At 40.1% G+C, this 12,134-nt stretch overlaps 1 protein-coding gene across 1 annotated transcript in view; it reads right to left on the bottom strand.

Annotated features, from left to right (window-relative positions):
* Positions 1–12,134, bottom strand: part of LOC140948164 (intermembrane lipid transfer protein VPS13D-like) — a 142,362-nt gene that overhangs the window by 40,863 nt on the left and 89,365 nt on the right. Inside the window, exons 48-53 of the mRNA XM_073397390.1 lie at positions 11,336–11,552; positions 10,848–11,070; positions 10,164–10,352; positions 9,239–9,405; positions 7,625–7,678; positions 7,201–7,281 (exon numbers count right to left, since the gene is read on the bottom strand). Coding sequence (XP_073253491.1) covers positions 7,201–7,281; positions 7,625–7,678; positions 9,239–9,405; positions 10,164–10,352; positions 10,848–11,070; positions 11,336–11,552 — 931 coding nt within the window. The remainder of the gene's footprint in view (positions 1–7,200; positions 7,282–7,624; positions 7,679–9,238; positions 9,406–10,163; positions 10,353–10,847; positions 11,071–11,335; positions 11,553–12,134) is intronic.

Here is a 12,134-nt window from a genome sequence, read left to right as displayed (position 1 = left end):
ATTAGTAGTCTTTACAGTAGAGCCGAAGTAAGCTAAGAAATATTTTTCGAGACAAGTGAATCTTAAATACTTCAAGTAAAATAAAGCTAGACACACAACCGTTTCTTTTTTACTTCAGGTTAACTTAAGGCTATTTTCTCAAGCAACGTAATGAAGATTGATTGACTTGCTTTGCCTTTCTCAAAGCTATCAAATCCCTTGAGACCTTTATTGAATCGTTTCAACTTTCCCTCCTTAATGAGATGTAAAGTAAAATTACTTGAGATTTTACTTAGGCTTTCACACACGCATTTTGGATTAAGTAAAACTTAGCAGCTCTTAAGATAGCCTGCGTAGAAAGCGCCGGTGATTTTAGAGCGAAGGAAGAAAATCACGTGGACGCGCGTGTTCCCGCGGCCTGTCCAAGAAAAAACAATAAAAGAAAAGCCGGCTCTTGCTATGCAGGCTACATCTCTGAAGTCTTACTTGACAACCTCGTGTAAAGACAACTACTGACAGAAAACCAGGTGCTTTTGTTTTTGTTCCTTGAATCAAAATTCCAAATCGAACATTGTGACGTTTTTATCCTCTCTCATTAGCTCCCACCTTTACAATCAATATTTTATTTTCAGAGCAGACAAGTTTTGTGTAGTGGAGGAGAGGATCAGGAGGTGGAAGTAGTACTGAAATACGTTGATCAAGACAAATTACTTATGTCAGGTACCCACTGTTCGTCACTCTTAGATTTTTCTCTGGATTCAACGTTGGAAACAAGCTTTGAATGCAGCCTATACATTGACGAAGCAGAGGAGTTGAAAAGAAAACGATGCTTGCTAAGTGATGCAATTGTCCAAATTTCTGAAGGTAGGGTAAGTCCAATTCAAAGTACATCGAGGTTACCATGGCCTGAACTTGGTGAGCGGCAACAGGGTTATTATGTGCGTAAGGCTAGAGAGGTTATTGAAACAGCTTTCAACTGTCTCGCTCCTGGAAGTGAAGCCGATTTGTGGTTTGCTATAGTGAAGTCCATGCCGTTTTCTCAATCAAAGCCTGACGACATCACAGAAAGGCTAGTGGAGGCTTACAAGTTAGCTGATAACAGACACACCCGAATGCAAATACTATCATTGTTTGTAAATGCATTTAGCAAAAGTCAACTAATGGAGATTATTCCAGGTATTTCTAAACGACAAATCGATGATGCCCACAGACTCGCCGACTTGAGAGGACCAGGAAAGCCAAGCAATGCTCCAGAAATTATTAGAGTGCGCCTTGATGCAAAGGAACCTGATCACTTTCTAGATTTTATTTCTTCATCTTCCCTTTTGCAAGATGTATCATATGGTACAAAGTCGTTGAAGTTGGATAGCGGAGAGAAACTTCTTATACCAGCGGCAATACTAACTTTGATTCCATCCCGAATCATCAAGCAATACCAAAGCTACTGCGAGAGCGTAGCTTTTGAGCCATAGAGTGAACGTACACTCTTCCGGATATTGGAGGCATGCTCTGCTTCAAAGCAGGTCTCGTTACAAGGATTTGATTACATCGCCACCGAAGGTGCGGAAGCTTCCGATCAGTTGAAATCCATCGTAAACGTAAGATAACGGGGTCGACCTCACCTGGGCAAATTCTATCAAACAGGATCTAAAGGCTGGTAAGAGATACCTCAAGACGGATTACAAAACTCACACGGGCAGAAAAGAGAGATGTAAAGATCACTGTACCACGTTTTCGCTCAGTGATCCGAATAATAGTGACTACTCTAGTTCATGCAACCATGAGCATGAACTATCCTGTCATGAATATGCACGGCTTACTTGTTTAGTTGAAAAAATCGATGAGAAGTTAAATGACAAGAACGTTTCCTTGACAGAAAAACAAAGGGCTAGATCTCAGTATGACCATAAACAGACCACAAATTCCATCCTCTTATGGAAGGCGCATTTGCTCCGTACAGTAGTCCAGGAAAAGGCTAATCAAGACGTCCTAACTAATCTTAATCAAGAAAGCACCCTTTTGTTCATGGACTGGGCAATAAAATTTCTGCCAATGAAGTTCCGCGAAAGGATTGACGACTTCTATGGTAAGCGTGGGAAAAGCTGGCATGTGACCTGTTCGATTAAGAGAACTAGCGAAGATGAGGACAGAGTTGAGGTGGACACATTTGTTCACATCTTTGACTCCTATACCCAGGATTGGTTCAGCGTTGCATCAATAGTCGAACACGTTCTTAGCGTAATTAAGATGGAAGACCCATCCATCACCAAATTTTTCCTACGTTCTGATAACGCCGGTTGTTATCACAACACTGAGCTTCTCTTAAGTCTCAAAGCCATGGGGGAAAGACATGAAGTGGAGTTTAAGCGCTATGATTTCTCTGATCCGCAATCGGGCAAAGATGTTTGCGACCGTAGAATTGCCTCGATGAAAACCCACATGCGACGGTGGGTAAACGAGGGCCATGACATCACTACTGCGGAAGAAATGAAAATTGCACTTGAATCTCATGAAGGCGTTAGGGGATGTCGTTTTGCAGTCGATGAAATTGATAAATCGAGCCAAAATTCACAGGTGAAAAAGATCCCAGGTATCAGTTTCCTGAACAATTTTATGTTTTTTGATGATGGTATTCGGGCATGGAAAGCATATTAGATTGGGGAAGGTCATTTTTATCCGTATTCCTCCCTTACAACCAATGATCAAGGAGCTACAGCAGCAAAAGTTCTTAATCCGTTTTCGCCACCATCTAATTGCTCTGGGGCTTCAGTGGCTGAACATTCCTCCCTTTCGCCCCGCCTGTTCTCTTGTGAGGAAGAAGGATGTGTTAAGATGTTTTCTACCTGCAAATAACTTCAGTATCATTTAGATGCGGAACGCCATCTCTTCGTGGAGGAACAAGACACTGCGTACGATGTCATCAAGAAAAAGTGGGCCAGCATCTTATCAAACGTAAGCTTACAGAAACAGCGCACTTTTCCATCAGTGCAGGCTGGTAATGAAGGCGTTTTGGATTGCCAAGAAGCAGTTGAGGGATGGGCGCTTAAGACCGTGCAAAAGTCAAGCCGGATGTCTGAAGACGTTAGAAACTACTTAATCCAAAGGTTCAATGATGGAGCAAAGACAGGCAACAAAGCAGATCCAAAACAGGTTGAACATGAAATGAAACATGAAAGAAACACAACTGGTGGATTATTATTCCAACCTTATGAGTGGCGTACCTCAAAGCAGATTGCAAGTTTTTTCTCAAATCTCTCAAAGTCTCAGCGTGCAAAGAACATTGATGAAGGAAACCATGGTATTGAAACTGAGGATGAGGAGCCAAACATCCAGGACAAAAACTTACAACTGCTGCAGCTTGTCATAGAAAGTCAGCTACAGGCAGATCACCCAAATTTTGTTCCAGGGGCATAATTTATGTCATCTAGCTACAGAGGGAAAGATCAAAACCCTGAGACTAGATACACTGAAAAAGGCATGTTTGTCGCTGGACGTAGAAGTTACTGGATCCAAAGCAAGGAAGGACACTTTTGCTCTTGCACTAGACAAGTACATCTGCACCCACCGATCCAAGAGCTGCAAATACTGTCATGATAGGTGCTGAACATTGTTAATGCAATTACTTAAAGACGTTAACAGTCACCCTATTACGCATAGTCAATGTTGAGTTTTAATGGATAAAAACCAAAGAAAATATGTGTAGAATTCTTGTTGAATTTGACTGGCGTTCATGAACAATGAAAACAGTGTTGAGCTATAACAGCGCCTTTTACCGTCATAAGTTTTCAAAATTCCTTTGCTCGATCAGCTTTCACCAGGCTTGGAAGGGTGAGTTTTTTGTTTTGAAATACGCTTTTCTGTAATTTTCAACCATCTACAAAAGGAAGCCAGAATTAGATGAAGTGATGCAATCTGAGAGAATATCTATATTTAACCAACTTTAGTTTTAAGTGCAATTAGAAATATATGCAAATAAAAGAGCGCCAAAAAGACTTTTTGAATATAAAAATGCCACACTTAACCATCCTCTCATGTGAACTGTTGGACCGGAAGTGACTTTGTGAGCATCTCCAGCGGTGCATATTCATATTTTGCCAATTTTAGCGTTCAGGTGGAATTAGAAAAAAAAGTGCTACATACAGTATTATTTAGGGTAAGTTGTTGGAAAGTTTTTGGCTAATATACTCGATATAAGCTTAATTATAAGGGAAAAAAGACTAGACCGGAAGTGGCTGTATTAGCATCTTCAAAGCGAGGCCGCAAAGTGAAAAAGCCGTAACCTTAGTATTTTCTCTTTGTTTTTTACATACCTAGGGCTAAACTTTCTGCTCATGTTAAAATTGTGTTATTTCAAAAGTGGGCACTTTAGTAAATCCGACTTAAACCTGAGTTGTTTGCAGTTTCACTAAAAATGTCTTTAAGAGCGTTAACTTAACAATTATTTCACAAACAACAGAAATATTTCTTTGATCCATATGTTTTGCTATGAAACCCTTAAGGATAGAGATAATAAAAAGTGAGTTTATATTTGGCTTTAAATATCCCTGACATTGTAATCAAAGTATTGAAAAGTGCCCAAAATGGGCTATAAAAAAGCACTGGGGAACCCCCAAAAAGGGTAACATCTAGAATTCAGCCCAAATAAGAGCAATGGAGCTGAAACTTTGGCATATTGCATAAGTCTCCATAGTAACTAAGTGTACCAAATTTGAGCGAAATCGGCCGACCCCTATTTCCAAGCCTGCCCCGGTCTCTCAGGCAGAAGCTCTTAAGTTATAACGCCCGGGAGTTTTATTATTTTTGTTATGAAGCTGTAGTTTGTGATTTAGAAACAATGTTTTCTCTAAGTAAATTTATCTTTAAATTTCACAGCAAATGAATAATAACATTGAGCAAAAACAAAACAATGAGTAATAATAATGAGTCCCTGCCTCTTTTCTACCACGCAATGAGCCAAGGGTACAATCTATTAAACAAGTGTGACGTATGCTTTAAGTTTACCACTAACCAAGAAAAGTCACGGTAGGTATAGTAACAAAATTTAAATGCAACAGTCGTAATGTTAAGAAATTTTATGCGAGTTCTAATTTTAATGGCGAATAACTTAAAAATTTAAATCTACCTGGAGTTATGAAAAACGGGCTAGCAAACATTTTGCAATGCTTCGCAACTTCCCCTGTATTATAGCTTGACATATGTTTACTGTGTTGTTTGCTTATGTTTTTTTTGGCTTGTTTTGTGGTTAGGGATTTGTGTAGAAGTGGATGTAGACAGAATTATTATATTACCCTCCTCCACCAGCCTCCCGATTTTTTTCCCTACCCACAATTCTTTCTTTAACACAAGTGACAGTTATTTGAAATCAGCGCGCTCCTAAAGCTAGTTTAGGTGCCGTTTAGCAGTTTAGTTTTATATTGGTCACCTTGAGAAAAGTTTCCCGGAGAGCATCATGTGAAGCTCTGAGATGGGACAAAGTTATTACGATTCCCAGAGTCTGCATCGTCCAATATCGTATTATATTCTCGTTTCATTTGGCTAAACGGATCAATCACCCTGATCCGGGCTGAGACAAAAAGGTACGATATTGTTCGCTTTTCTAAGGTGACCACTAAGTCTTTGGCCTCGGGAACAGGCTCTTAGGAGTCAGATGAATTAGGTGAGAGCAAAATTGCTGGTGAACTGTAAGCCGGGCCAAGACTTTTTTTCTGGTGTGAAAACAAGGCTAAGGTGATCCGCCGACCGTGTGACTCTACATCCGGGAAGTTGACTAAGACGAGTGTGAGAGAAAAGTCCAAAGGTGTTTGTCTGGTAATAGGCTGAGTTTTTCCGAATTATTCGATGACATTTCGCTTATGTTAAACGTGAGAAGATTATGCATGGTTGTGGATAGTCTTATCAGTGCCGCGAAAGTGTGTGATTGTGTGATTTCCGCATGGTGTTGATAGGTATGTGATCGCGTGGTTTAACTGCGGTTTGGCCAGAATATTCTGTGCCAGCCATTAATATTGTTTCGTCGGTGTTTAGCTTAACTGATTGTACCTTGGAAAAGGGACTCTCGACTCAGGGAAATTGGATTTAGGTCTAGTTTCAGCGGGCTCTAATGGCATTGAACCATAAGCAGATTTTTGCAGATAAGAAAGTGATAATTTGTGCACTACGTTTCATTCAGTTTGTTGTTTATTCCATGCGGAATCCTGTTTTTTATCGAACCGCGAAAAAAAGTAGTGTTTTGCTAACTATTTAAGTTGTTATGTAAGCCTTAACCAGGCACTCTTTCGCTGCAGTTCACTCAACTTAGAAATTTCTAGACTGAAATGACACCGGTTTGAAACTTCGCGAAGTCAGTTTACTGAAGAAATGTTCTAAAATTTGCGTCATTTTAAATTTGGACTCCTTGGAATGCTTCTAGGGACCACTAACTTACTGCCCGGCGTCAGATAAAGGCTTTTAATCGGCCTTTGAGTGAGTTTTGTTCTTTTAAATTGCCAAGTAGTAGAATGAGTTGATATTTTTGCTAACCCGGTTTTCAAAAATCCAAGTATAAATACAATTTCAATTTAGATTTAACATAATTTATATTTTAAATCTTTCGAGAGATTTATTGGTAACTTTTTTTAAAAAGATTGCGTTAGTGTTATTTAACGAAAAAGTTGAAGTTTACTTGGTTATTCAACGCTTTTTTGTAGCATACCAAGAATACGATGATAAAACAGCGAAGAAACTTCTGATTTCTGACGCAAATTGTCTCATCAATAGCAGCTCTATCGAAGTCTTCCTATTCTACAAGCAGTAATATTCTAACGAAGTCCTCCTTCAAATTTGTAAATCTATTTGGACGCATGTTGCAGATAAAACATAGTCCAACATGACACAATCAAAGTTTTTAACCAATCACACAGCTCTGAGTTACATCACAATTTCTAGGACGTGACATGGGACACAAACTCGCTAGGGAGGTTTGCACGAAACAGACATGCGCCCTGCACGTGCACCTCCAACTGACGGCTCACTGCGCTGCTGGACACTTTGTATGCGGGCGCGGCAAAACTTGCGGCTAAACTGTGGGCAGAATTGAGAAGCATAACAAGTACGTTTACTTTACCACACAATTGTTTGACGGACATGTGGAATATAAATTTAAGGTTAAGTTACTATCACCATCGATGTTATCTTAAATTGTACTGATACACGAAGGTGAATCAGTCAGTTTTTATCACATACTTATCTGGGCGGCTTCCACCTTGTCTAGCATGTACACGCTTCAACTCAACTCGGGGGCTATCCAAAGAAAACGAATTACTCCTGCAAAAAGACAACGCTGTCAAAAACTGTTACACAAAGGTGACGGCAAACACGCAATCATAAAACATCTAAGTACTTTTGTAAGTGAGTAGTTTTTTTTTATCATTGCAACAATAAAGGTGAGCAGCTTTGCTTATTATACGAAAGCTAAGTTTTTAGCTGTTTTTTGTCTTCGCGCATATACATATATATATTTTATTTTCAAGCCTTTTCATGTGTTTCTGCTTGCAAAATCGATTCGCCCCAACGACAGGCAAGCGCTCGAAGCCTCAGCCTTCCAACCTTTACCGCGTAAAATTGACTTTATCAATTCAATAAAGAAGAGCGGAAGTAATATACATACCAAACAGGCTTTCCACTTCCGAGTTGATAGCTGCGACCAATTCGCATTAGACACCTACAAAGAATAGATTGGAGGAACGTCATCATGACATCACTCTCACGCAGACAATGAGTGTTACACTCATGACAATTACACAGCCTAATTTCTGGTGCGGAACCCCATTTCTAGGTAGTATGTATTCAGGAAACTAAGAGAATAGAAAGCGCCATTTGCGTGAGAAACAGTTGTGAGTTGAGTAGAGGGTCTTATCTACCCTTATCTACAACGATAAGGACTTAGAACGAATTTTAAAGCTGTAAGATTTCAAATAAAAGATGCACCGAAAAACATTGGCTGCACTTGTGATAGTTCGCCGCTAGCATTACTTTTGCACAGCGCTGTAATAAGCAGCACCTTAGAAATACGTAAAAATAACCTGTCAAAGCAGTAAGCCCGTGATGGTGAGTATATATGGATGTAAACTATAGAGTAAATGATCCACGTTCAATAACACATACTGTACACTGTTCCGTTTTCGTCCTTTTTACAAGTCTAATGGAAGTCCTTCTTCACTCAATAGACCCTCTGCCGAACTTGATCATGTGCTTGAATACTACTTAGCAAGTATATATTTGCTGGATGGGAAGCCATCCAAGTGTTTATTCCAATCACAAAGCTTTGAGTCCGAACGAGCGAAGCCTTCCTAGGTTATCATTCTGTTAAAAACCAACCGAATTGAAATGACTGGATTAGAAGACTTAAAAGACGTTTGAATAAACCTAGAAAGGCTTCGCTCGATCGCTATCAAAGCTTTGTAGGCTGAATGAATGCTTGAATGAATAGCAATGGTCACACTACAGACTTTTTACCTAGGTAAACACGACTTGTTGAGAGTTTACCTAGGGAAAATTGATTTTTTAAGTGTGACCGATTTTTCCCTAAGTAACTTACCTGGGGGAAATTTTATCGTCTGGGTCTTGGATATGTCTCGAAAACAATAGAGTTTACCTTGACAGCTACCCCAAAGCAATAGCTAGGGAAAAATGAAATACCGAGGTTGCTAGCCAATAGACGCTCATCGGCGAAGGTCTTGATGACAGAACCGGACATAGATCACGCTACGAAAGAAATTTTGGGAGCTCGAGTCGTCTACGTCTTCGCCTTTCTTCACCCTGCACGTTGAATTAGCGTAAGAAATAACAGCGAGATAAAAGAAAAAAACGTCTCTTTGATCAGATAAGCCCTGCGCATTTTGCCTTCTTGAATTTTACGCTCCAAAAAATTCAACTGGCGTGAAAACTTTGGGAGCCGATATCAGTGGTGTGACCTTCCCAGAATTTTTACCTAGGTAAAACAAAACCCGAGATGAATTTACCTCGAGAGATGTTTGATGAATTTGCCCTAGGTAAAACGGTTTTAGTGTGACCACAGCTAATGAATGGCAGCAAGCCGTTTCTAAGTGGTATCCAAGCACGTGGTATCCAAGCACCTGAGGAGGGCTAATTGAAGTAAAACAGAAAATCCGATTGCCCACTCTGACCACAACAAGTCTAACAGGCATGGTGAACAAATACACTCAGCATGAAACGAAAACATTTCTAAATACAGAACAATAACGCTGTTTATTTCACATACCTTGTTGGGGCGCCCCTGTCAGAGAATGAAAACAATAAGGGAGTCAGGCTGGGGGCCGTCTCCTGTTCATCAAACTGACCGGCCATATCATAAATCACAGCGTCCTGTTTGAACACCAGCGGGATCCCTGTGTTGTTGATTATCCAGTAAGGAGCATATATCGACACCTGTTCAGTTAAAATGATGGTATATGATGTTAAAAGTGCAATCAACTAGCAATTTTCCAATTGCTGCATGCACGGTTTAGGTACAGGAAAGGTTTATTTTGTGCAGATGACAATGATATTGACATAAGCAATTACGAATGCGATGGCAATAAAAGCAACAGCAAAGTGTAAAAATCTTAAGTAGACCAAATAAGGGTGAGTTTGACTTGGGTAGGCTTGTTTACCAGCCACGCTATTCCGTCTTCTCGTGGAGGACCGAGAGAGCGGCGGAAATCGAACCAGGACTGGGTTGAATCTCGGAAAAAGAACTTACAAAATCTCTAGTTAAGGTTTACCTGATGAAATGCAGCAAAGCACAGACAGTCTTCTATTTACAAGGGAGCTTAGGCAACGACGACAGCGACGTCAACGAGAAGGGCAAAAAAGCAATAGGTTTGGATTGGCAAAACAACAACTCTGCACGTGATCACGCTTTTTTGTACATTTCTTTGCCGTCTCTGCACGACTTCGACGTGAAAATGCCTAATTTCAAGTTTTGCGGAGGAGGTGAACAAAAGACAGAGACTTTCTTTTTCTTTTCTTGAACTTCGATACAGCCTTTAGAATACAAATCCAGAAAAAAATGTGCCAACATTTGACGAATCGAACGAGACAGAAAACGCGCTGTAAAGTTTGAAGCATCGTAGCCGTCGCCGTCGTTGTTGCATAAGCTTTCTATTTCCAACAGTTATTTTGGATTTTTCGATCAAATCACTTACACGAAGGGATCCTCCAGGCTCGAAAGACACCTTCACATTAAGAATAAGAGACCGCCTCTTTGTATCTTGTAACTCCACGTGAATAATGTAAGAAGACATCATGCTCAATGGCCTTGATATACCAATGTTATCACAATACAAAAAGTTCTCGATTCTGATACTAAAATCAAGGGCCTTCTCCGGGTCTGCCTGTTGACAAAAAGTCATCTAGTATGTGTCAGAAATCGATGCTACACAATATTCACTCTATTGTATGATAAAATTCTGAGGCTTTTCAAAGGGAGAAGTGGGGTTTCTTAACAACCTGCATTTCAATTTTATTCGGCAAAAAATTCAAGATACAAAAGACCTGTTCAGAGGCTAGATAGAACTTATCGAGGACAACAACTAAAATTTGAATTTATCCAATTAATCAAAGCGGACTGGCTATCTGATAACCTTGCTTCTTTCACTGCTAATAGCAGAGAAACAAAGAAAAAATAACTAAATAAAATACAATTTAATTCATGAAAAATCCTGCATAATAAATAATATAACTAAGCAAAATTTCTACCAAAAAGGTTTCATTTAGGAGTGACGAATAATATCGCCATAAGGTGGTTAAGCAATGAAAGGCTTAACATTTAAGTTACATTTCAGTTAATTTCCAGTCTTCCATGTAAAAGGACTAAACATGGTACTTACGGTATGTAAAGGCACAGACTTCCCAGCTTTAATGTTTCCCTTAGCTGGGATGTTCTGGACGTTGTAGCTCAAATCACATGGTAACAGGTTTACCAACATCACTGGGTACATTATGGTCAGTGTGTGGGCTGGCTGGGTCATTATATTCAGGCCCTTCGATGCAGCACTCTCATGTAAAGGCACATCCTCAGGATAACCTTCTCTCTTCACTGCCACACAGAACCTGGTTGTTATAACAATAACGTCTTAATTTCAAAATGCCTCAAAAGCAATCATTCACAATATTTGAAAACATTAGGGTGGGTGGTGATCTGAGCTCGGGACCACCGAAAGCAAATCAAGCTAGCTGTCAGGGCGTGACTTGAACTCGGGGCAAGACCTGAGCTTTCTTGCTGATAGGTTACGCTGTCTCCTAATCTTATTTTTCTCCTCTTTTTTAGTTTCACACTTTCTACAACAACATTACATGAACAGACGACACTTTATACCTAAACCTCCTTCCAGACTCTGCAGCTGTTGAAGCAGGATAACACTCCCGGCTGTAGCCCATTGTTCTGTGACCTCGTAAAACGCCTTTCCATTCTAGTGGCTGAGAACAAAACCCCACCCCGACCCCGTGGGGTCTCAGGTAGAATTTCCAAGAGGTACATCGTAATGGTATTGCAACTGAGGCCTCTGGAGGGAGGACTGGAAGAGTTGAAGTCCCTGAAAATGTAAAAAAGAAAAAGGTTAATAAAAGGTTGAGCGCAAACATTCTCTTCTCAGAAAATATTATTGAAAAACAACGAGGTTAGATAAGCAGAAAAACCTATCTAGCTTACATTATCTTGGTATTTAGTTTCTGGGTGACTGATTACCTACCCCTCCCCTAAGTCAACATTAACTCTTACTTCTCACTTAGGGCACAATTCTCACTTAGGGGAGGGGTAGGTGGTCAGTTACCCAGAAACGAGCATTTTTCAGTCGGATCAATTGAGGTTTCGGGATGACTGATTACCTACCCCTCCCCTAAGTCAACATTAACTCTTACTTCTTACTTAGGGCAAAATTCTCACTTAGGGGAGGGTTAGGTGGTCAGTTACCCAGTAACGAGCATCTTTTAGTGGGATCAATTGAGGTTTCTGGATGACTGATTACCTACCCCTCCCCTAAGTCAACATTAACTCTTACTTTTCACTTAGGGCAAGAATTATAAATTAGGGGAGGGGTTGATGGTCAGTTACCCAGAAAACTTTATTGATCCCATAAGCCCAATTTGGTTCAATACTATTTCTCTGACTGCAGGTG

Source organism: Porites lutea, chromosome 1 (genome assembly GCF_958299795.1).
Source record: "Porites lutea chromosome 1, jaPorLute2.1, whole genome shotgun sequence".
Lineage (NCBI taxonomy): Eukaryota > Metazoa > Cnidaria > Anthozoa > Scleractinia > Poritidae > Porites > Porites lutea.
Note: the sequence above shows the minus strand (reverse complement) of the source record. Positions and strands in the feature narration are given on the sequence as shown.